This window comes from Sapajus apella, unplaced genomic scaffold (genome assembly GCF_009761245.1).
Source record: "Sapajus apella isolate SASKATOON/1434 unplaced genomic scaffold, GSC_monkey_1.0 scaffold54, whole genome shotgun sequence".
Taxonomy (NCBI): Eukaryota; Metazoa; Chordata; class Mammalia; order Primates; family Cebidae; genus Sapajus; species Sapajus apella.
Window position 1 is genome coordinate 8,919,093 of NW_022436994.1, and position 26,995 is coordinate 8,946,087.

General features: G+C 45.4%; 1 protein-coding gene across 3 annotated transcripts in view; it reads right to left on the bottom strand.

Annotated features, from left to right (window-relative positions):
- Positions 1–26,995, bottom strand: part of ADCY1 (adenylate cyclase 1) — a 109,846-nt gene that overhangs the window by 76,580 nt on the left and 6,271 nt on the right. For all 3 annotated transcript variants that reach the window (XM_032244282.1, XM_032244283.1, XM_032244284.1), the window contains exons 2-3: positions 15,814–15,932; positions 6,547–6,658 (exon numbers count right to left, since the gene is read on the bottom strand). In XM_032244282.1, the coding sequence (XP_032100173.1) occupies positions 6,547–6,658; positions 15,814–15,932 (231 nt within the window). The remainder of the gene's footprint in view (positions 1–6,546; positions 6,659–15,813; positions 15,933–26,995) is intronic.

The following is a 26,995-nucleotide window of genomic DNA, read 5'->3' on the forward strand; positions in this document are numbered from 1 at the left end:
AAATGTTCACTGAAAGGTGAATGGAGAGAGAAGCTTCAGTACAGCTACAAAATGGGATACTTCTAAGCAATGAAAAGGAATGAAGTACTGACACATGCAACATGTTGGATGAATCTCAAAACAACTATGCTCAGTGAAAAAAAGCCAGACAATGTGGAGTACATATTGCCTTGTGCCATATCTACAAGACTCTAGAAAATTCAAACTTCTATGTAGTGATAGAAAGCAGATTAGTAGTTGCCTGGACACAGGGAGAGAGAAAAATGGGAAGCAGGAGGAGAGAGGGATTGCAAAGGGTCTGGGAAACACTGAAGGATATGCTCAGCAATTGTCTGTGGTGGTAGCTTCACACATGTGCACACAGGCCCAAATGAACAGAACCGTACACATGCACAGCTCAATATCAGTCAACCACAGCTCCAAAGTAAGAAGCCCTCTGTGCCAGCTAAGACAGTGGAAAGCTGAGGAAAGGTGTGAAACAGGCAGCAGAGCTCCTCATGCTAACCCCATGAGAAGCTGCTGCAGAAATCCTGGTGAGGTGTAACGTATCCCAGAGGTAACGAACCACAGAACTCACACGCAATCGTGGAAGGCGGGCACTAGTTAGACCACATGTGGTGCAGTTTGTTGGAAGAAAGAAGTATGCCAGGTTTCAGAAGACAGAGTATTATGTAAATCTTTCCTAGGAAAACTGACAGATTCACTTTGTATTCAAAGTCTTTCATGAAATACACGTATTTGAGAACTTTTCTCAATAAATAATTTCCCTAAAGACACCAAAACGTGGTCCATGGGCTGACCTGCCTTGGGGAAGTGCAAGGGTGCCTCCTCATATACTCCCCCTTCGCCCCCACCCCCAGGAAGCACTCACCCTCCACCCCAGTAAGGTCTGGGAAGGTCACTCTGCAAGGATCCCAGGACAGGGAAACACCTTCCCTGCTTTGTGAAGAAAGGTGCGTTTCCATTCTGCTCAGTATAAACTGTGCAGGGCCCTGGAGGGGCTGTAGCAGGGGCAGGAGCGGAGATGGATGGTGGAAACCGAGGACTTCAGGCAGGGAAGCTGAGAGGCTCATTTGGCTGGAGGGTTGGGGTGTGAGGAAAACCCACAGGGTCAGAGAAGAGGATGCCATGGGACCCATCTCTGAGGCCCAGTGGTTTGTATATGAGCACAAGCTTTAGACAGTGGCTCTCAGCCTCTGGCCTGTAAAATTCCCAGGCAGTTAGCAAAATGCAGATTCCTGGTCCCTAGGACTCTGATGAGTGGTTCTGGATCTCACCTAAGAATCCACCTTAAGGTGTCCCAGGTGACATGACAATTGCTTCTCAATCATGTGCTGAGAAACAACAAAGAACCTCCCCACCAGGAACCTATCAGGGGCAGCCTCGTGCTCAGCCAGGGCTGTGTATATGTGAAGTGGGTGCCCAGGGGTCTTGCAGAGCTTGGTCTCCTCCTTATAGCCCCACAGGATATTCACTACCACCTGGTGATAGCCAGTCAGACTTATGCTTGCTCTGCAGATGCATCTCCCCACGACCGGCTCCCCAGCGTGGATTCTGGAGCCTGTTTACAGCTACAGGGAGGGTAAGGAATGGCCAGTGCTCTTCACAGCCATCATGCACAGGAAGTTGAGCCCTCAGGAAACCCAGGGCCAGCTCTCCCAGGTACTGATCCTGTTCTCAGCCCAATTCAGCTTCTCCAAATGAGGCTCCTGCTGGCAAACAGGTGCCCAGTGTAAGCCACTGCAGCACCTCCTCTGGTCATTCTCATAGGTGGGCTCCATCAGAGGTCCCCCTGCCTCAGGTGACAGGCTGAAAGTCTAGAAGCCATCGGAGTGGACACACTGGCATGGCACTGTCCCACTTACACAGGCAGGGATAGCCATTGTGTGCCAGGCTCCATGGTCAGCACTGGGACTCAGTACCAACTCAGACATGCGTATGGGCTGTCCACAGGCCACCCCCTCCCTGGAAAAAAGCCACACACACAGTGATGGTAAGTAGTGTTAGCTGGACGGGATGCACCCATTCCACAGAAGGCTGGTGAAAGGTCAGAGGCCCAATGGGCAGAGACCTGGAGAAAAGATGGCCTTGAGGGCTTTTAAGGTTGAACAGGAGTGCTCCTCTTCTAGTGAGACAGGTTTTGGAGTCATAATGACACTGCTTCCAATCCTGGCTGTGGCTCTGGGGATGCTGCTTTACCACATGAGCCTTATTTTGCTCACTCTTAGAATGAAGATGACATCATGTCCTGGCCAGGATGTTTGAAAGACTTCTGTGAGGGCACCAACTTGGCCTCTGTCTCTTCATGTTGCACTGTGCAGCCAAACAAGACTTTCAACTCAGGCTCCTAAAGTTCTACTCTGATTTTGAGGGCTGGAGTCAAGAGAAGACACAGGTCCAGCCCCTTATGCCTGCATCTGCTCACATTGGAGCAACTCCTTCTGGCCCTCTAGTGCTATAAAACAACTTCTGGTCAACATGTGCCCCCACCCACGCACTGCCGAGCCCTCTGCACCCCAAGGATGTCACTCTGTGGTGGCATTAGGGCACTGGGGCAAGGCCCTTGTCCCCCTTCCTGCCTGGTTAGCAAGATCCCTAATCAAGCTCTCCTCTGCTCCCAGGTGGTTAAGGGCTTCACACCCAAATGGATGCCATTTGCAACAAAATGTTCCTAGAAACCAGAAAATACTCTCCTCAGCTCAAACTCATATGTTGCTGGGTACCAAGCAGTCACTTTACACAAGAGTTGTAGTTAATGGAGGTGCTGCTATTTATGCTGCTGCAGGGACTGCTGGTCCAGTTCTCTCTGCCGTGATCCTCATGGGCACCTGGAGCTCTCAGCTGGCAGAATTCAAGGGCTGCATGAAGGCACCTTGCAGCTGTAATGATATCCTAACCTCTGCCAGCACTGTCAGCCCTGCTACCCAGATACAGTGTCCCCAAGAACAAAGGTGGCCAGCAGCACAGCCTGGGGCTCCATGGGCTGACTCCCAGGACACTCCACCCGCCCAGACACCGACACATCAGCCACTGCCCAGCTGCCGGGCAGGCACACGGCAAAGACAGGGCATATGGATGTCTTTAAATGTAACACCATTCAGGTGTCATGGTTTAGAGCAGGGTCTGGCACCCTGAGGCCATGGATCACTCCTTGTTTTGTAAAGTTTGACTGGGGCCCAGCCACACCCATTTGTTTACTTATTTGTGGCTGCTTCCATGCTCCAATGGCAGAGTTGAGTTGTTGCAACGGAAACAATATGTAACCCACAGAGCCTGAAATGTTTACTATCTGCCCTTCACAGACCTAGTCAGCTGACCCCAGGTAGAGAGCCTCACATTAACAGCTGGTAGGGCCAGATCCACCAAGCCTCTAGGAATTAGCCGGTCCTCCCTGACCCTGTCTCCTTCTCTTGGACACAGGATAACACCACAATCCTTCATGGTCACTGGGAAGAGTGGATAGCAGAGTGCAGGGCCTCGTGCTTCAGCAGGTGTCTGCAATGCACACATATGTGCACACACAGGAAGTAAACGAGGACAGACTCCCGTGACACGACATCATGTCAGCTCAGTCCCCATTTCTCATGAGGTGACTGTGCTTTGTGCTGCCAAAGGACTCCAAGAGAATGTCCCTAACCAAAAGTGATGACTCACAGGAGGACACACAGGCATATACATGCAGAACAGGCACACACTCACACAGGTACATACATACTCACATATATACCGCATGCATGCTCACCTACACACACATACACATGTGTTCATGTAAGCACTCACATGTAACACACCTACACACATAACATACATGTGCATTTGCAGGCACACAAGCTCACTCATGTACATTTTCACAAATCCACACCCATGTTCACATATTCATGTGTACACAGTGCACACATGTGCACATGTTCATACACATGCTCACACATGTGTACACTCACACGTTATGTACAGGCACACACATCTCTCACTCCACTTGACCCACCAGGCGTCTCCACCATGTATATCACCCACTCTGACATGTCTGCACTCTTCTTGACAAAAGTATGTAAGCCAGCATCCCAGGCATGAATCAGTATCCTGGCAGAAGAGTCAGGTAGGTTTCAAGGAGCCACTTGGAATACGGAACCATGAGATGAGAGAGCATGTGATGATGCCTCAAAACAGGCCCAGAGCCCCCGCCCATACACCCTGGACAGCGGCACAGATAGAAAGGAACAGCAGATGCCAAGGCCTGGGACCAGGCTGACAGCACAGCACCATGAGCAGCAGGCAGCTCTCCATGACACCCTCAGCCTCTCCTAGGAGCCAGCACTTCTTTATCAAAGGAAGAAACCGCAAAGCAACTGGGCTGAAATAAGCTGCCTCACAGGAGGACTAAAGTCTACAGCAGGACTGCAAAGGGCCTGGGCTGACCCAACGTGGGTCCTGTCCCTTCAGGGACAAAGGTGCTGATCTCAGGGTTGCCTATGAAGACAGAATCAGATGGTCGGAGTGGAGGGCCCAGCACAGCTCAGAGCACCGTGAGAGAGAAAAGGCCCAGGCAGGCCAAGTGGGAGCCTCCAGAGGAAAGCTCCCAAGATGACCAGCTTCCTGGTGAAGAGGTGGGAAGCAAGGAGCAGGCCTGGGACCCAACACTGGCTGGGCAGTCCAGGGGTCAGGCCTAGCGGACGGCCCAGACAAGACTGCAAGGGCGCTGCAGACCAGCAGCTCCAGTGCCCAGCAGAAAGATGAAGTGGCCTTTCCCAAACAGACTGCTGTGGAACACTGGCCCAGGCTATCAATGGGGTGTCACTGCCTGCAAAGATAAAATCACTGTTCACTTTTCTAGTAAACCATGGAAAACAGTGACTTTACAACTTGATCTCAAGACCGTTTCTTCCCCACAAGGATCTTCCAAGGGGAGTAGTGTCCACAATTCCCGGTGCCCACCCTCTTTCCCCTGGCCTTCCTACCTAACCTCTTTCACTACCAATGTGTCTGCAAAAGCCTCCCAAGTTTTCTCCCACCTGCAGTGGGACCCCTAAACTGCTGCCAGGCATGGTGAGTCTTACCAGCCTCAGATCGTGTGACTACCACCTGGCTCTGCCCTGTCCAGCCCTACCCGGTGCTCAGAACGCCCCTCAGGACTCTGCACAAGCCAGCCCCCAACCAGGATGCCCTCCTCTCCCATCCTTCATTGAAGGAGCATCCATATATTTCCCCAAGACTCTTCACTGTCACCTCCTCTAGAAAGGTGCTGCCTTGCTGAACAGAGCTCACTGCCCCTTCCTCTCACACTGACCTCAGTACCCCTCTCTGCCCACCCAGAGTGAGGCTGAACAAGGTGAACTTGAACTTGGCTCCATCTCACTGTGCTTCTCCCACACTCTCAAATGGCAGGGATACTGGGTGTCTGGGGTCCAAGGACACCCAGGTGGGTCAGTGGCCCTGAAAAGATCACATCCTGGACTCCCCTGACTCAGAACTCCCTCCTCCCCTTCCGCCTTAGAAAAAGGAGACTTCCTGTGGTCATGGTCAGTTGTCCTGCAGAAGCCAACCCTTCCTGCACAGGCCAGGAGTAAAAATCTCAGGAAGGATGTGCCCGGTGAATGGCAAGAGGGGAAGTTCCACCATGTGTGAATAGGGCACATTCTAGCTTTCGAGCTGGTAACTGATGAGTAGTACAACTTATCTGGGGGCAGAAGAGGAAAAGGAAGGGGAGGATATAGATGTGCTTTCCCTGGGCCTGCAACATCTGTTGGCTTCTGCAGCTGAGATCCTAGCCCCATATGTCCTGTCTCTAAACACAGCACATCCTGTGGGAAGAAAGGGGGGATAATGGCAGCCCCTCAGGAGCCTTGTGGCCAACGTGACTAAGTCCCAGGAGGGCAAACCTCTGCACAAGGAGGTCTGGCTGGCTTGCTCATCTCTGCTTCTGAACACGTATGTTGCAAACCAAGGCTGTTGGCGTGGCCTTGGCCCGACCTTCAGCAGAACTTGGCTACCAGATGTGACTGGTCCAAGGAAGGCTTTTCAAAACCCCAGCACACAGTCTGATGAGGGCAAGGGTGGCCACTGTCTGCGCCAGGTATCAGGAGGCCTCAACAACTGGGCCCCCAGCAGACAAGTTTCAATCCCAGGAGAGTTGCAGATCCAGACTCAGGCCTGTTCAAGTAGAGCCCAGAACCGAGGCTGCCGCAGAATGAGGGGTTGCAACCACCAGCTCTGTCTGCAGCGGGACACAATGGCAGCAGGATGGTGCCCAGGTGCCCACACCTATGTGTGGCCTGCATAATGAAGCCTTCTGCATGGAAGCCCCAATCGGAAGGCATGCTGGCCATGCTTGTGCAAGCATTTTCTTATCTGGTAAATGCAAGGCTTCAGTCCAAGGAAAGGAATCAATGAACGATGAGGCTAAAAACAACAGGTGATTTATAACCTTGCTGGAAGAAATGCTTAGCAATCAGTTTAGTTCATGGTCCAAATACAGGGAATCCACCTGGCATATCGTCACTCCAGAAGCAATTCTAATTTAATTCAAACAGAGAAAGACGCTGCACTTACCGTGGCTAATTCATCGAACTTGCCGAAGAGCTCATTGAGGAGTTTCACCAGCTCCTGAGCCGTGCACTGGGATGCCAAGCCCGTGAAACCCACGATGTCAGCAAACAGGATGCTGCAAGAGAAAGGGATGCCAGGCTGCCCTTCTCCCAGCCACTCAGAAAATAACCTCTAGAGATGTATAGACATTTACATCTCCAAGTAACTATAGAAACAGTCACCCCATTTATTCCTCAATGCAGACTAGAAATGAAGGCTTCCTGGTTCCCACCTTATAGGTGAGAAGACTGAGGCTCAGAAAACCCACAGGATGCCAGGCCTTGGCCACTGGGGGAGTCAATGCTGAGGCCACTCAAGGCTCACCATCCCCCATGCTGACCCCTCACACCACATAGGGAGAGCCCATTTGCACTCTGCTACACCTGCTTCCCCTTTCTGGGGAGGTTACGAGACGGATGCGGCCAGCAGCGCCAGGCAGAAGTGATGTGCTTTTAAGCATGTGGGCCCCTCCACACCCTCTTTTTCCCCTTCTGCCAGCTGAATGCAGGAAACTCCCAGTCCCTAAGTATGGTGTCAGTGTTTCACAATGGAAAGGGAAGGAGTCCCCAAATTCCAGGGCAAAGGGGCCACCCCCTCAGTCTGCAATGAAAGCAGGAAACACACTGTCTTGCATCAAAGACTCTACGTACTGGGTGTCTATTTATTATAGCACTGCGGTCAGCCCTAAACAACACAGTGTCTACCCACAGGGCAGAACTTCCAGCTTTTCTGGAGATAATAAGACTTTAAAAAGATGTTTTCTATTGTTTTCTCTTCTTGTAATATTAAAACATGCTCTTTGAAAAATATTTTTTAAAAAATTAATCACCTATTTTTGTTTGTAATAGCTTTAAGGTATCTCTGCACAGGGCCCCAGTGATTTATTCACATTCGTTCAAAGAGTTCTCAGCTTTTCTTTAACTTTGAGGCTTCCAGAACCCAGACCATCCCCAGTACCACTACAGGAAATAGATGTAAAGTAAAGGAAAATGACCTGCTTTGTTCACAACACAGGGTATCACCAAAGATGGGCCAGCCTGGAGAGGCATGAGGGGAGCAGGGTTCAGAGCTCAGACTCCAAGGGGACTATCCAGCTCTACCATTGACAGCAACTTATCCAACCATTCCGCATGTCCACCATGTAAAATGGGAATAAGACTAGAGTCTAGGACTCTAGTCTTATTCCCATTTTACATAAAGCTTTATTCAAACAAGGTGAATAAGCTATAGATATCTGCTGTACGATATTTTACTTGTAGTCAATAAGTAAAGTAAGTAAATAAGTAAATAAGTAAATAAGTCTTATTTCCAATAAGACTAAAGTCATACCTTGCCTCTAGTAAGAGCTCGGTGATTGTTTACAATCATTTATAATAATTTTTAAGTATTCTAATTCATTTATCCACTTGTTTATTCAACAATTACTTATCGAGGGCTATATGTGCTAGCATTGTTCTGGGTGCTTGGGATTTAGCAGTGAATAAAAGATTCATGGCAGTGCACAGTGGCTCACAGGATTACGGAATCCCAGCACTTTAGGAGGCTAAGGCAGGTGAATCACTTGAGTCTAGGAGTCTGAGACCAGCCTGGGCCACATGGCAAAACCCCATCTCTACAAAAACTACAAAAATTAACCGGATGTGCTGGCATGCGCCTGTAGTCCCAGCAACTCAGGGGGCTGAGTTGGGAGGATCACTTGAGCCTGGGAGGTACAGGTTGCAGTGAGCTGAAGCATGCCTCTGCACTCCAGCCTGAGAGACAGAGTGCAACCCCATCTCAAAAAATAAAATAAAATAAAATAAAAAGACTTGAACAAACCGCACTGCCCTCAGAAAGACGCCATTCTATTCAGGGAAGAGGCAGACATGCAGAGAACATCAAAGGTGACATGTGTAACTATGGAAAAGCAGAGAAGTCAGATGTGGAGCTGTGGGTATGGTCAACTAGGATTGGTCAGGGGTGTCCTGAAGGAAGGGAGAGGAAGAAAGGGGCACACAGACACCGGGAGAAGAGGATTCTGCATGGAGGTAACAGCAAGTGCTGCTCTTGTGATTTCTGCTGGATACAGAATTCTTATTTCAACCTTTGAACATGCCGTTCCATTGCCTTCTGGCCTCCCTGGTTTCTGATGAAAAATCAGCTGATAACTTTGTTGCAGATCCCATGTAGATGATAAGTCGTTTTTCTTTTGCTGTTTTCAAAACTGTCCTCATGTCTTTAGTTTTTGATAGTTTGATAATGACATGTCTCAATGTGGGTCTTTTTGAGTTTACCCACCTTGGAGTGCACTAAGCTTCTTGGATGCGTAGGTTAACGTTTTCCAAAATCTTTGGGACATTTATGGCCATTAATTTCTTCAGAGATTCTTTCTGCCCCTTTCTCTCTCTCCTCTTCTTGGGACTCTCAATATATGTGTATTGATACACTAGATGGTGTCCCATAGATCCCTGACACTCTCTTCATTTTCTTCATTCTTTTCTTCATTCTGTTCTTCAGGCTGGATAATCTCAATTGACCTACAAGTTCCCTAATTCTTTTTAAAGTGTACTATACATTATTGTTGACTACAAGTAAAATATCGTACAGCAGATATCTATAGCTTATTCACCTTGTTTGAATAAAGCTTTATGGCCATTGACTAGTAACTCCCCATTTCTTCCTCCCCCAAAGCCCTATAACCACAATGATACTCTTCAATTCTATGAATTTGACTATTTTGGATACCTCATATAAGTAGAATATTGCAATATTTGTCTTTATGTAACTGGCTTATTTCACTTGTATAATGTCCTCAAGTTTTATCTATTTTGTCATATATTGAAGAATTTCCTTCTTTTTTAAGCTTAACAGCATTTCATTTTATGTACGTAACACATTTTCTTTTAACATCTTTATTGAGATATCATTGACATAAAAATTGTGTGTACTCATGTGTATGTGTGTATATATGGTATACAATTTGATGTTTTGATGAACCTACATAGGTTGAAATAATTGACACAATTAAGGTAATTGAAATAGCCATTACCTCTGCATAACTACGTGTGTGTGAGCAAATTTCAAGTATACAATACAGCATTGTTAAATATTGTGACCATGCTGTATGTTAGAGCTCCAGAACTTATTCATGCTGCCTAGCTAAAATTTTGTACTTTTTTTTTTTTTTTTGAGATGATGTCTCACTCTGTCACCAGTCTGGAGTGAAGTGGTGCAATCTCAGCTCACCACAACCTCTGCCTCTCGGGTTCAAGTGATTCTCCTGCCTCAGCCTCCCGAGTAGCTGGTACTACAGCATGCACCACCATACCCAGCTAATGTTTGTATTTTTTAGTAGAGATGGGGTTTCACCATGTTGGCCAGGATGTTTTCCATCTCTTGACCTTGTGATCCGCCCACTTTGGCTTCCCCAAGTGCTGGGATTACAGGCATGAGCCACCGCACCTGGCCAAATTTTGTATTCTTTTACCAACATCACCCCATTTTCCTCTGCCTCCATTCCCTAGCAACCACCATTCTAATTTGCTCCTATGAATCTGACTATTTTAGTTCCACATACAAATGAGATCAGGCAGATATTTCTGTCTTACTCACTTAGGTTACAGTAATGTCCTCCAGCTCCATACATATTGTTGAAAATGGCAAGATTTCCTTCTTTTATGTTACTTATTGTGTGTGTGTGCATGTGTGTGTGTGTGTGTGTTGTATAAATATATGTATATATGCACATATATATTAACTAACATATAATTGTACATACTTATGGGTTATGGTGTGATAATTCAATATATGTATACAACATGCTGTTATCAAATCAGGGCGATCAGGATATCCAACACCTCCAATTTTTATTATTTCTTTGCATTGGTAACATTCAAATAACCTCTCCCTTAGGTACTTAAAAAATGCAATAAATTATTGTTTACTATAGTTACCCTACATGCTATAGAACAATAGAACTTATTTCTCCTATCTACCTGTAATTTGGACTCATTAACCAATCTCTCCCTGTGCTTCCCTACCTCTCACTCTTCCCAGCCTCTAGTAACCACTATTCCACGGCCCACATCTAAGAGATCAACTATTTTAGCTTCCATATAAAAGTGAGACTATGCAGTATTTATCTTTCTATGCCTGGCTCATTTCACTTAATATAATGTCCCCTGGGAACACCGTGTTGACACAAATGACAGAATTTCATTTTTTATGCCTGAATAGTATTTCATCCTGTAAATATACCACATTCTCTCTATCCATTCATCTGCTGTTGGACACGTAGGCTGAGTCCACATCTAGGTTATTGTGAATAGTGCTGCAATAAACAGGGAGAGCAGATATCTCTTTGACATGCTGATTTCTTTTCCTTTGGATATATAAACAGTACTGGGATTGCTAGATCCTATGAGAGTTCTATTTTTAGCTTTTTGAGAAACTTCCACTCTAGTTTCCATAATGACTGTACAAATTTACATTCCCATCAACAGATATAAGAGGTCCTTTTTTCTGCATCCTCACCAGCACGTGTTTTTTGTCTTTTTGATAATAGCCAATCTACCTGAGGTGAGATGACTCTCATCGTGGTTTGGATTTGCATTTCCATGATGATTAGTGATGCTGGCCATTTTAACATTTACTTTTTGGCCATTTGGATGTCTTATTTTGAGAAATGCCTATTCAGATGCTTCACCCATTTTAAAATCAGATTATTTGTTTCTTGCTATTGACTTGTTTGAGTTCCTTGTATATTCTGGATATTAATCTCTATCAAATGAATAGCTTACCAATGTTTTGTTCCATTCTTTTGTTGTCTATTCACACTGTTGTTTCTTTTGTTGTGCAGAAACTTTTCAGTTTGATATAATCCCATTTCTTTAGTTTTTATCTTATTGCCTATGTTTTTGAGGTCTTAACCATAAAACATCTGTTCAGACCAATATCCTGAAGTATTTCCACCATGTTTCCTTCTAGAAATTTCAGAGTCTGGGTCTTACACTTATGACTGATCCATTTTGAGTTTATTTTTGTGTATGGTAAGAGAGAGGGTCTAGTTTCATTTTCTGCATATGCATAACGTTTTCCCAGCACCTTTTATTGAGGAGATGTCTTTTCCCCAATGTATGTTCTTGGCACCTTTGTCAAAAATCAGTTGGCTAATAGTACATGGATTTATTTCTGGGCTCTCTATTCTGTTCTATTGGTCTATGCATCTGTTTTTATGCCAGTACCATGGTGTTTTGGTTAACATCGCTTTGTAACATATTTTGAAGTCAGGTAACACAATGCTTCCAGCTTTCTTCTTTTTGCTCAAGACTGCTTTGGCTATTCAGTCTTTTGTAGTACCATATGAACTTTGGGATTTTTTTTTTCTATTTTTGTAAAGAACATCATTTATATTTTGATAGACATTGCATTGAACCTGTAAACCACTTCTGGTATTATGGTCATTTTAACAATATTCTTCCAATCCACGAAAGTGAAATGTCTTTCCGTTTTTATGTGTCCTCTTCAATATCTTTCATCATTGTTTTATAGTTCTTATTGTAGAAATATTTTACATCTTGGTTAAATTTACTTTAAAGTATTTTATTTTCGTAGCTATTGTAATTGGGATGGCCTTCTAGACTTCTTTTTCAGCTAGTACATTCCTGATGTATGGAAATGCTACTGGTTTTTGTATATTGATTTTCTATTCTCCTACTTGATTGAATTCATTTATCAAATTCTAAGAGTTTGATCCTGCCATAGGGAAAGTGGGGCCAGCCCCAGCAGCCACAGCCTTGGCCAGCTTCCTTCTCACATCCCAGTCCCACTCTCACAGCTGACCTGACTAACCCTTCAGACCCAGGCAGTTCATGCCTAGCCTACAACTCAGCACCAGGCCATACGAGCCCCCACCCAACTCAAGACGAAGACTCCGTGGCAATTCACATCCTGCTTAAGTCCCAGGAGTGGTGCCTGTTTCCCAGTGCCAGTGGCTGCAGTCCACATCATGATTGCTTCTCAGTTCCAGCTGCAGGAGCCCACCCCTGCTTTGTTCTAGTTCCACAAGCAAATAGCCCAAGTTTCCTGAATGCCTAGGATTGGCACTGATGGATCCCAAAACAACACACATTCTGCCAAAAGCTAGGATTTAAAAAATGGCATCTTGCTGTAGCCACTTAGGTTGCAGAATGGGTGTGAGACCCAGGGAAAATTCCCTCCCTGGAGCAGTTCCTGCTCACAGCTTCCCAACTGCTTCCTAAGATGGATTCAAAACTTGGGAGGGTCAAGATGCCCTCCTATCACGTGGATCTCCAGTGGGAATGTGGGTCACAGAAAGGCTCTCACTCATCCCTCCTGATATTGAGGAGTCATTCCTGGTTCTTAGCCAGTCTCAGCCAAGTAGGCTAACTGTTTTCCTTCTGCTTCCTAGTTTTTCCCTTTCCATTTAGGATGCCTTTTTTTGTTGCTGTTCTTTCTTCTCTTATTGCTCTGGGTAGGACTTCCAGTATTATGTTGACTAGATAGAAGTGGTGAGGGTGGATATCATCTTCTTCCTGATTTTAGAGGGACAGCTTTCTGTTTTTCATCACTGGGTATGTCATAGCTGTGGGCTTGTCATATATAGCCTTTATTTTGTTGAGTTTTTTTTAATCCAAATTTGTCAATAATTTTTATCATGAAAGGGTGTTGAATTTTTTCAAATATTTTTCTGCATCTATTGAGATGATCACATGATTTGTATTCCCTATTCCCTTATCATGTTGTTATCACAATAACTGATTTTTGCATGTTGAACTATCTTTGCATTCCAGGGATTAATCTCAATTGATCATGGTGTATATGCATTTAATGTGATCCTGGATGCATTTGCTAGTATCTCACTGAGGATATTTGAATTTATATTTATCAGGAATATTTGCCTACAATTTTTTTTGTAGTGTTCTTGTCTGGCTTTGATATCAGGACGATGTTTCACTTCATAGTTTGAAAGTGTTCCCTCCTCTTCAATTTTTTAGAAGACTTTGAGAAGGACTGCCATTAATTCTTTAAATTTTGGTAGAATTTACCAGTGAAACTATCTGGGCTTGGAATTTTCTTTATTGGGTTTTGATAACTGATTCAATCTCTATACTATGTTTTCTCCTTTCCATTTAGGATGCCTAAATGTATAGGTCTGTTCAAACTTTTTACTTCTTAATGACTTAGTCTTGGTAGATTGTATGTTTCTTCACATTTATCAAATTTTCCTAGGTTATACAGTTTGTTGGTGTATAATTGTTCACAGTAGTCTCTTATGATCCTTTTTCATTTTTGTGGCATCAGTTATAATATCTCTTCTTTAATTTACAATTTTATTTGAGTCTTCTCTCTTACTGGTCTGGCTAAGGACTTGTCAAAATCTTATTTAATGTTTCACAAAGCAACTCTTAGTTTTGTAGATTTTTAAATATTGTTCTCTATTTTCTATTTCATTTATTTCTGCTCTGATCTCTGTTATTTCCTTCATCCTAATAATTTTGGCCTTAATATGTTCTTGTATTTTTGGCTTCTTGAGGAGCAATGTTAAGATTGTTAAGATCTTTTTTAATGTAAGCATTTATTGCTATGAACTTCCCTCTTATTACTGCTTCTGTTATATCCCATAAGTTTTGGTATATTGTATTTTCATTTTCTTTGTCTGAAGGTATTTTCAGGTTTGTTTTGTTTTGTTTTGTTGAGACAGGGTCTTGCTCTGTCACCCAGACTGCTGGAGTGCAGTGGCGTGCTCCTAGATCACTTCAGCCTTGAACTCCTGGGCTCAAGGAATCCTCCCACTTCAGCCTCCTGAGTAGCTGAGACTACAGGTCCCTGCCACCATGCCTGGCTACTTTTTAAACATTTTTTGGAGAGATGAGGTCTTACTATATTGTCTAGGCTGATCTTGAAATCTTGAGCTAAAGCAAGGTAACCACAAAGAAAAAAAACGTCCATAGAAATTACACAAAAGAGAAAGAAAAAGGAATAAAAGCATATCATAACAAAAAATTAACGTAACACAAAGGAATTCAGAAAGAGAGGAAAAAACAAATAACTGAAAAATTCAAAAATGTGTTGAAATTAATTTTCAACACATTTTCTCCCACCTCAGCCTCCCAAAGTGCTGGGATTACAAGTGTGAGCCACCATGCCCAGCCTGGAGGTATTTTCTAATTTCCTTTTTGATTTCTTCTTTGACTCAATAATTGTTCAAGGATGTGTTGGTTAATTTCAACACATTTTTGAATTTTTCGGTTATTTGTTTTTTCCTCTCTTTCTGAATTCCTTTGTGTTACATTAATTTTTTGATAGCATATGCTTTTATTCCTTTTTCTTTCTCTTTTGTGTAACTTCTATAGGCATTTTTCTCTTTGTGGTCACCTTGCTGCTTACAAAAACTATAACTCTACACCATCACCTCCACCATCACCACCACACCTCCACCATCACCTTCTCACGTCCACAATCACCCCCACCTCTACCATTACCTATACACCTCCATTAGCACTGCCCCACCTCCACCATCACATCCTCATCTCCATCATCACCTCCCCACCTCCACAATCACTTCCTCACCTCCACCATCACATCCACACCACCACTGTCATATCCTCACCTCCACCATCACATCCTTACCTCCACCATCACCTCACCAACTCCACTATCACCTCTCCACCTCCACTATCACCTCCCACCTCCACTATCACCTCTCCACCTCCACTATCACCTCCCACCTCCACCATCACCTCCCTACCTCCACCATCCCCTCCTCACCTCCACCATCAACTCAACACCTCCACCACCACCTCCTCATCTCCACCATCCCCTCCTCACCTCCACCATCAACTCAACACCTCCACCATCACCTCCTCACCTCCACCATCACCTCCTCATCTCCACCATCACCTCCTCACCACCACCATCACATTCTCACCTCCACCATCACCTCCCCACCCCCACCATCATCTACCACCTCTACCATCACCTCCTCACCTCCACCATCAACTCTTGACCTCAGCCGTCACCTCCTCACCTCCACTGTCACCTCCTCACCTAAACATATCATCTCCTCACTTCCATCATCACTTCACTTCCACCATTAACTCCACACCGCCATTCTTTCTCCACCTCCCTCTATCCCTTCCCCATCTCTGTCATTGCCTCCCCGCCTTCACCATCACCTCCACACCTCAGCTTCCCAGGCTCCCCACTGTGCTGGGTCAGCACCAGCCCTACCTCACATTGTCATGCCTCTGGATGTAAATCTTGTGGAAAATCCTCTCAGGGGGCTTCAGGAAGTCCTCCTTCATCTCCATGGCAACGTTCCGGGGCAGAAGGCTCATGAGGAGCCGCTCCTAGATAGGAGAGAAGGGCCCATGTCAGACAGCAGGGCCCCCTCCCTCCACTCCTCCTCACCTCACCCTCCCCCCGGTGAGGATGCCTGGCCCCTGAGCCTGGATAAGCCCATGTCCAGGCCTGCACTGCCACTGAACAAGCAACTCTCTCCAGGAGCATTAGCCAGGGCTGGCACGGCCTCCCCAATACCCAGGCCTCTCTGCAGCATCCCTCACACTACTCCCTGGGTGCACTGCTGAGTCTCAGCCTGTGCTTCAGTGTACAGCAGGGTCACACCTGCAAAAACACTGCTGTCTCCACCAGAGCTCCCACCTTCTCTCTCTCCCTCCCCCCACTACTCCAACAATACCCCAGATTCTTCCACACTGGATTAAAAAAATGAGCTGTCCTCCTAGGGTACCCAGAAAGTCCCCCTGTCCTTACAAAGATAAGTGACCTAGGGGACCATATGGCATTCTTTCTTGGTCTTTGTCTTCTTCTTTCTCCCTTAGCTGTGTAGGTCAAGCATTTTCTTTTTTGCCCCAAGAGAAAAGAATAAATGTTTGGATTTTTCAAAACAAACTATGCCATCCTGGGGAATCCTCTCCCCTTCCTAGGCCTCAGTTTCCTTGTCTGGACTGAGGAGTAAGTAGGACTTAGATTCCCATCTTCCAGGTGGATGTTCCCTGACCCCAACCCAAGCTGGCCCTTGACCTGCTGGCACACCCCTATGTCTGAGAGACCATGTTCCAGAAATGTGGTATGAGGGTCCCCGACTCACCTCTCAGTCCTTCCCATGCCCCTCCCACTCTGCTTTGAAAAGAACAACGAAAGAGCAGAGTTTAAATCCTACATAGAATCAGGTAAACATCCCACTGACAAGCAAGGAAAAGGGCTGGAGGGGGGAAGAAGCTCCATGCCTCCCACCATGTCCTCTGGCTCAGAGTCCCTCTGCAGTGGCCTGCCTTGCTCAGCACCAACCATTCTCCCTCCCTCCAAGGAGCCTCAGCAGGAGCCATGCAAGCGCCTAGCACTGAGATGCTTCCACTTCCTTTCCATCCCCAGCTGCACAGGCCTGCCGGGCAGAGCCCTGGGAATCCCTCCTGCAGTGCATAGGCTACATCCCTGACCCAGGAGTGGTCGCCATCCTGTGAGACTTTCTCAGAAGGAGCACAGGTGCCCAGACACCATCACACTCAGGGGCCATAGGAGCAGCCACAATGAAAATAGCCACCCACATCCCGAAAGCCCAGCTGACCTCTGGGAAGTGGCCATGAGGGCCTCACCCCTCTACTCCACATGGCAGATAGCGTTCCATGTGTACAGTCCATTTTACAATGGGAAAACAAATTTGGCACACTTGAAGTTTTCCCTGGTAAGTTACTTCCACATAAACTTCCGAGGATGAACACCAAGTCCAGCCCTGCCTGATGCCAAGTGGAGCCAAGTCTCTGCCTCCAGGTCAAGCCTGCCTGGGTCTTGGCCTGGGTTCTGTGGCCTGGAGGTGTGTCCTAAGCAAGACCAAAGTCTACACTGAGAACCACCCCACAAAGGGCCCCACCGCAGTTCCCACCTGAGCCCCCACTATAGCCCCCAAGTGGCTCCCATGAAGCTCTGCTGCAGCCCCCATGTGACCTCCACCTTGGATCTAAGGAATTGAAAAATGCAGGATACTGACCTCCAGGGACCACACAAAGGTGACAGGTGATGGGGGAGCATCCAGAACCACAAGTGCTGATCCCAGAGAGAAGGAAAGAAAGATTGCTGGGAAGCCCCTGGCACACACCCTGACTCCCTGCACACGGCCCCCAGCATGGGGGACTGGAGCTCACATGGACAACTGAGCCGTGGCATGGGGCACTGCAAGAACCGGCTGTGGCAGAGTTACCCAGCCATCGGCTGGCTGTCCCCAGTAGCCCTGCTCCACTGCTGGCCTCACAAGAGAGCCCCTTATTTTCATTGGGTGCTTGACTACCTGGAATAAAGACTGTATTTTCCAGCCTCCCATGCAGCTAGATGTGGCCAAGGAGATATAAGTTGAAAGGTCATGCAGAAGCTTTGGAAATGTTCCTTAAAAACAGCTTGTTCTAGCAAAAAACAAACAACCCTCATTAAAAAATGAGGAAAGGACAAGAACAGTCACTTCTCAAAAGAAGACATACAAGTAGTCAACAAACATGAAAAAATGCTCATCAACAATAATCATCAGAGAAATGCAAATCAAAACCACTATGAGATACCTTCTTACAGCAGTCAGAATGGCTATTACTAAAAAGCCAAAAAAACAACAGATGTTCATGAGGCCATGGAGAAAAGGGAACACTTGGTGGGAATATGCTGAGGGTGGGAACGTAACTTAGTTCAGCCATTGTGGAAAGTAATTTGGAGATTCTCAAAGAACTTAGAACTGCCTTCAAATCCAGCAATCCCATTACTGGGTACATATTCAAAGCAAAATAAATCATTCTACCAAAAAGGCACATACATGTGTATGTACATTACAGCGCTATTTACGATAAAAGACATGGAATCAACACAGGTGCCAACAATGGTGGGCTGGATAAAGAAAATATGTTACATATACACCATGGAATACTATGCAGCCACAAAAAAGAATGAAATTATGTCCTTTACAGCAACATGGATGCAGGTGGAGGCCATTGAAGTAACGCAGGAACAGAAAACCAAATACCGCACGTTCTCACTTATGAGTAGAAGCTAAACATTGGATACATCTGAAAATAATAGTGGGGACTCCAAAAAGTGGGAGAGAGGGATGGAGGGAGGCAAGAGTTAAAAACTAACTATTGGGTACTATGCTTAGTACCTGGGTTATGGAATAATTGTACCTCAAACCTGAGTATCACACAGTATATCCATGTAACAAATCTACACGTGTACCCTCAAATCTAAAATGAAGGTTAAAATTTTAAAAACAAAACAGCTTGTTCCTCCTCACTTCTTTTCCTGCTGTTGTTGGGAATATAGTCATAACAGCCAGATCTCCACCTACCATCTTGGTTTGGGAGGACGAAGGCAACACACTAGGGACACAGGTGGCGAGCTGGATGGAGACTGCTGAGGATTTCATGGATCACACCTGCTGCATCTCCATAAAGTGCCTACCCTGGAATGTATATGTAACACAAAAAGGGCTACGTCCCTTCAGTAAGCCATGGTCACACGACATTCCTAAGGACAACTGCATTTCCAGCCAAGGGCTCAGCATTAGCTCCGTCCACTGGATTATCAGCAGCATCTAAGCCAACACACATTAATAACCACAGACTCAAGTACAAAACCTTTCCCACAGGAAGCAAACAGCCATCTTATAAGACTCAGCATTCATTTTCTGATTAAAAACAAACAAACAAACAAACAAAGACAAAGTAGCTCATCCACATTATAGAGATTCTACCTGAAATTCACATCCAATCTCAAAACCCTAAAGCCCCAAGCAACAGTAAACATTAATGCCAAGAACAGACAATATGTTAACAAGCTCTAGCCAACAAAATAACTTAAAAAGCCAGAAATCAAAAGTATAAAAGCTAATGTGAATATGGGTCATACAAAGTACCCCAGAGTCTTATGAAGGCTATATAAAAATCTTAACGCATTTATCTTGACTATCAACAAGTGACTTCAATGTACTCTTAACAAAAACTAGATATTTCAGTGACAACTGAGAAGACTCTACTTCTGGGAAAATAGAGCAGTATTTTTCCCTATTCCTCCTGCTGAGCACAACTGAAAGTCCTGGATGTTACATATCGAACAAGCAAAGGGAAGAAGGCAGAAATCTTGAGACCAAGAAAAGACATCAAGGTGAGTTCCTGAGGTTTCTTTAGTCTCACATATACCAGACTGAGTGCTGGCGAAGTGGGCAAGTCAGCCACACAGTGGGCACAGACCAAAAGAAAACACAACAAAAGCAGCTCTCTTCCGCCAAAGGCCCAGGACTGGGCAGCTTCACAAGAAGAAAACTTTCAGACAATAACTTCCCTGCCCCAGGCCAGAGACACTGAAAAGTCTATGCTTCAACCCCACCCACACCAGCAAAGGCCAAGTAGAGAGGCCAGACCTCTACCCCCGCCCCAGGCTTTGAAGGGGTCCCCAACCAACCCACCCACTCCCAGAGGGAGCCAAGCCTTTCTTTTCCACCTGCTAGTATCAAGCATCTCCCAACTCTGCAGAGCCAGTGGGGACCAAGGGACTCTCATTCTCTCCCAAGCCAGGTGCTATCAGTGAGGACCATAGTGGGCTAGAACTCTTATTCCTGCTCAGCAGTAAGAAGGACCCCTACTCACGTGGTGTCAACAGAGGCCCAGTGTGAAGCCTAAACTTCTAACCCCAACTGGCAGTAAAGAGACAACAGCCCCCCTTTCCCAGCCACAGTGATGTGACAGAAAATCATCAAATACAAAAGGTCCAAGTAAGATGCAGAGCCTCATACAAAACATTCCAAATGTCTAGGTTACAGCAAACCATCATTCAACATACCAAGAACTAGAACAAGCTCATCAAGTGAACAAAGACAACCAACACACACCATTACCAAGAAGACAGAGATGCAAGAATTACTAACAAAGACTGTAAAGCAACCATCATAAGAATGACTAAATAAAGAACTATAAATGCACTTTAGAAATAAATACAAATGTAATAATCTTTTACAAGATAGCAATTCAGTAATATGTTACAAGAAATACACCCCAACCACATGGGGTTTAATCCAGGGATGTAATGCTATTCAAAATTGAAACATCAATCAAGCTATATACCACATCAACAGAATAAAAAATAAAAATCACATAGTAATTGATATCAAAAAAGAATTTGACAAAATTCAATATCCATTTATGATGAAAACTTTCAGAAAAGTGAAAATAGAAAAAAACTTCCACCTCTTCATAAAGAATATTCAGAAAAGGCCTACACCTAACATTATATTTAACGGCCAAACATTGAATGCTTTCACTGGGAACAAGGCAAGGATGTTGGCTCCCATTACTCATATTCTACATCTCATGGGAAGGTCTTACTAGTGCAGTAAGTTAAGAAAAAGAAAGAAAAGGCATACAGATTGGAAAGGAAGAAATAAAATTAATATGATTGTCTACATGGGAAATACAATGGATGTTACAAAAACAAAAACAAAAGAAAATTATACCAAAAAGTCTCCTAGAACAAATAATTAAGTTCAGAAGGTCACAAGATACAAGACCAATCTATAAAAGTCAATTACATTTCTATATACTAACAATAAAGACATGGACACTGATGTTTAAGATACAATACCATTAACAGTTGCTCAAAAATGAAATACTTAGATGTAAATCTAACAAAACATGTATAGGACTTGTATGCTAAAAAACCACAGAAGACTGATTAAAGAGATCAGAGAAGATATAAATAAATGGAGAGACATATCATGTTCATGGATAGGAAGACTCAACTTAGTAAAGATGTCAACCCTCTCCAAATTGATATGGTTTTAATATAAATCCTATCAAAATCCCAGCAAAGTCTTTAGTACATATAGGCAAAATTATTCTAACACTAAAATATAAAGGAAAAGGAATAATACTACCTAATATAATTTTGAAAAAGAACAGTAAGGTAGAATAAATCAGTTTACCTGATTTCAAGACTTGTTATGAAGTAACAATAATCCAGACAGTGTGATGTTGGTTGACAGATAAACATATAGAACAATAAAACAGAATCTAGAATCCACAAATAGACACATGAATGTGCACAACAAATTTTTGACAAAGGTTCAAAAGTAATTCAATGGAGGAAGGGTAGTCTTTTCAACAAATACTACAGCAACTTGACATTCACAGACAAAAAATGAATTTTAACCTAAACCTCATACCTTAAGCAAATATTAAATTAAAATACACCATAGATGGGGAAAGTTTCACTATTTCTCAATAAACTAAATAGACAACTTCCATATGACCCAGTAACTGGACTTCCAGATATTCATGCCAGAAAAATTAGTACCTATGTTCACACAAAAACCTGTGTATGAATGTTCATAGCAGCTTTATTCCTAATAGGCCAAAATCGGAAACTACCAAGACATCCTTCAATGCGCCAACAATTAAACAAACTGTGATACAGCCACACCACAGAACGCCACTTAGCAATAAAAAGAAACAAATATTGATATATTCAACAATACAGATGAATCTCCAAATATACTGAGTGAAAAATGCCAATCCCAAACATCTACATATTGCATGATTCCATTTATATGAACTTTTTGAAATTACAAATTTATAGAAATGGGTAACAGGTTAGTGATTGCCAGGTCTTCAGAATGAAGGTGTCATGGAGGGAAGTGGATGTGGCTATTTAAAGGGAACATGAGGGAATCTCAGGGTGATGGATGTTCCATATCTTGGGTGTCCCAATGTCAATATCCTGGTTGTGACATTGTACCACAGTTCTGCAGATGTTGCCATTGGGGAAACTGGGTAAAGGGCACATGGGATCTATCTGTGTTATTTCTGACAACTACATGTGAATCTACAAGTAGTTCAAAATAAAGTTTAATTTAAAAAAAAAACATTCTGAATATGGAGAAACTAGACAGAGGCTCTGCATACTCCTGGTAGGAATGGAAAATGGTGCAGCCACTTTGGAAAACAGTCTAGTAGCTCCTTAAAATTCTAACCATAGTTACCACGTGACCTAGCAATTCTACACCTAGGTATTTATCCAAAAGAAATGAAAATGTGTTCACACAAAAACTTATACATGATTTTTTATAGTAGCATTACTTATTATACCCAGAGTGGATACGACCTAAATATGTATCAACTGTGAACAGATAAACAAAATGTGATCCATCCATACAGTGGAATATTATTTGGCCATGAAAAAAGAATGAAATACAATCCAGGTGCTACGATCAGCATGCACCTCAAAAACATTATCCTAAGTGGAAGGAGCCAGTCACAAAAGATCACCTATCATATGATTCCATTTGTATGAAACGTCCAGAACAGGTAAATCTACAGAGACAGGAAGTAGAGTAGTGGGTGCCTACGTCTTGCTGGAGGGCAGATGTGGGTATACATAGAGAGTGACTGCTAATGGATATGAGGTGTCTTTGGGGGACAATAAAAATATCCTAAATTTAGATTATTACATACTAATTCTCTATAATAAGATCATTTGACATATTTATTAAATAAGATTAACGTGTAATAAGATTAAGATTCTTGTAAAATTCTTCAATAACAATAATTCTGAAATCTAAAAAAGCATTTAATTGAACTTATTCAATTGAACAAAGTTTATTTAATTTAACTTTATGGTATATAAGCTCAATAAAGCTGTTTTAAAAAATGAAAAATAAATCACATCTGTAGTGGTTTGGGAAGGTGCTGTCCATGGACCAGCCCCATTTAAAATCCATACTGCATCACTTAAATGGAAGTCTTCATTCTCTTGATAAATTTCTTCACATGATGAGAACTCAAAATTGTTCCATTTACCTTGTTAGGATAACAAATTGAGTGTGTGCTTTAAATAGCTGCACATTATTTTTGGAATTCTGATTTAATACTGGCATCTGAGGAATAGCCAGGGCTCTGGGAGGGGCCAGTTCCATATGATAGAAGAGGAAGCTAAACTCAGGAATACAGGGTTTCCTGGGCGGGATGCAGGCGGCAGAGGAGGAAGCTGAGAGTAACCTCCTGTGCCTCTCACCCCATGCTCTCCAGCTGTGACAGGCAAAGATCTCGGGCTAGATTCTTGTGGGGGGCCATGAACACCCTGAAGCCCCCAAGTGGTCTTTACCAACCAGTGGAGCTGCACTTCCAGCCCACATCCCCACCATCTCCAAGCAGAAGGCAGAGATCACACTTACAAAAGTAATACCAGTGACCACCTCCAACTCAGTCTGCCGCCTGAATGCCTCCTCCAGTTCCTACCTCCCTGCCTCTACCTGGCAAACCCCTCACTCATCCCTAATAGCCCTGATCACTCTTGTTCCTCCACATAGCATGTCCCTGCTCAGTTCAGTCAAGGCCACCTCCTGAAGGCCTGGCACTGGTCACCTATGACAGCATCTCTAGAGCCAGAGCAGTGCTGGTGCCCTCTGCCCTGCCCCGAGCCCAGTGAGTATTCTTAGCCACGGTGTCCTCCATCCACTCTGCTGGCTGGGTTCAGGCCCCTTCCCTTCCCTTCCCTTCCCTTCTCCTGGCAACAACTCCAGCCTGGTCATGTCTGGAAAGTGAGGGTCATGTCCACTTGTCTTCACCCCTACCTCTCACCCCAAGCTCACTGGCAAGGTCACAAGCATGGGTATGAGATGCACACACGAAGAGGCCACTGCTGGGAGTGCTGGGCCAAGGAAGCTACAGGATCAATTCCCCAATCACGCTCAATCACATTCATTCACTACACACCTATTCATGAGGACTCACTCACTGCCCCTCTACCAGCCGTTGCTCCACAGGGTAAAATCAGCATCAAGACAAACCAGAAGGAGGTTGGAAGAAACAAACAATAATGGTTTCTAAAGTTGTGGCAGTACTGCAAAAAGGAGTCTCCTTCCAGGGTGGACAGCAGGCCCTGAGCAGAGGAGCAGACTAAGGGTGCAGCGTGCCCAGGTATGGATACCACCGCCCCTCATCACCCACAAACAGCCACACTCAGGGCTGGTGGATCTGAGGCCTGGAGCTGGTCAGTGAGCTGCCCACCCACAGTCCATCAGAGTGAGCCAAAAACCTGGCAGGATCCCCGCTCCTGCCTCCTGCCACATGCAGCTCAAGTAAGAGCCGGGGGCGGCGGGGGGCAAGGGAGGAAACCCAGCAGGAGGGGGCTGTCCCCCAGCCCAGGCCTGCTCCTCCACCAGCTGCACAGGGGCTGCAATGCGTACTTGTATTTGCACTCGGCCATCCAGGGAGCCCAAAGCCGGGCACTCACAACTCCAGGCACACTCATCCAGGACTCGCACGCAGCATCTCCTTATTTTTAAATCATACACTTGACTTTGAAAGAAAATAAGATGTTTTGTGGCTGCTATAACCTAAATTGTGACCCTCCTCTCCAAATTCATAGGTTGAAGCCTTAACACCCAATGTGGTGACTACATTGGAAGGCAGGGCCTCTAGGAAAGTATTAAATTAAAATGAGGTAATTGGGTGGGCCCTAATCCAATGTGGCTGGATTCCTCTTCTCCTAAGAAGAGATTAGGAGACACAGACACCAAGGGTGTGTGCACAGAGGGAAGACCACATGAGGACACAGGGAGAAGACGGCCATCGGCAAGTCAAGGAGAGAGGTCTTGGATGGAACCGGCCCTGACAACACCTTGATCTTGGACTTTGCAGCGTCCAGAACGTGAGGAAATAAATCTCTCTTGTTGCAGCTACCCCGTCTCTGTTATGCAGCCTGAGCTGACCACACCAGCCCTGGGCTGCCTCCCTTCAGACTTCTGTCCATGAAAAGACAATTTCTATTTTGTTTAAACCACCATTTTCCAGGTCAGTTACTGGCAGCCAAACCAGATTCTAACCGACATGCTCTCCCAAGGGGCCACTTTACTCCAGACAGGCTCTCCGAGTTCTGTCTTCCTCAGCAGGCGGGGTCAGGGCCTGCCTTCCCCGTGGCTGCTCTCCCCTACTCGAGGCTCTGCTGCCCAGGTTCTTCCAGGAAAGCCCGGTGGGAAACTGCAAAAGCTCCCTGCAGCCTGCAGCTGTGTGTGCCGAGTTCCTCACCCTGTCAGAGGTCCCTTCCATGGGTCACTTCATGTCACTATACTGGACACCGCTGGGCCCAGTTCCCTAATCATCTGAGAGCCAGGCTGTAGATGCTGAACTCCTTGCAGATCTGCCCTCTCCCTCGTGGACCACCAGATGCTCACAGCACAGCAGATCCCATATCGTCAGCATGGAGACAGGCCCTGGTGGACTCAGGGACCCTTCCTTTCCCAGCTACATCTGGGCTCTAGATCGTGGCATGTGGATCCTGAGCCTGGGTTGTACCATTAGGGAGAACCACAGTGTGTCCAGGAGCCACACACTGGCCACCACCTCCAACTTCCATGCAGATTTCAAACAAACAGGAACAAAACCGATGTGACAAGCCTGCACAAGATGGCTCACGCCTATAATCCTAGCACTTTGGGAGGCTGAGGCGGACAGATCACCTAAGGTCAGGAGTCCAAGACCAGCCTGACCAACATGGTGAAATCCCATCTCTACTAAAAATGCAAAATTAGCTGGACACGGTGGCGCATGCCTGTAATCCCGGCTACTCAGGAGGCTGAGGCAGGAGAATCACTTGAACCTGGGAGACAGAAGTTGTGGTGAGCTGAGATTGTGCCACTGTGCTCCAGTTGGGGCAAGAGAATTAGATTCTGTCTAAATAAAAAAAAAGACAGATGTGGCAAACAACTGGATCCCCACAAACCTCCTCACAGCCCCCCAAAACATGCTGCAGAGCCCCCCACAGACAGTCCAAGGTGACAACCAGCTCTGGCATCTTCCTCGGCAATATTGCAGCACTGGCCACAGAATGACAGGGAAGAGACTGGGATCCCCAGAGCTGATACGAGGCAAACTGTGAAGCACAAGCCACAAAAACCATGCAGCAGGAAGTGACCCAGGGGTCCAATGTGGTGCTCCTGGAGAGCTAGGGAGACTGAAGAACCCAGAGGGCTGTGAGGGCCACAGGGGAACAGGATGCCTCAGCATGGAGCCAGATGTGTGACATCCACACAGGAGGGGAATGCTCCGTGGAACCCCTTCTGACAGTCCCCCAAAAGGACACTGGCATTCAAGGCAGGAGGGAGGCTGGGCAGGAGCTGCTCCAGGAGGCCAGGGAGTAGGTCGCCTCCACTACCCAGCATACGACCAACAGGTTGGGATCTGGGAGAATTCTAGAGCCTCTGACGCTGACCACAAACATCCTGGACCTCAGTTCCACTTGCACGAGTGTCCTGGCAATGGCAAGGGGCTGACAGCATGCAGGAGTCATGTCTCCCTGACCAGGCGGCACGCCCTGCCCCTCGCTCCTAGAACCTGGTGCGTTAAACAGCAGCAGGGCAGGGACCAAG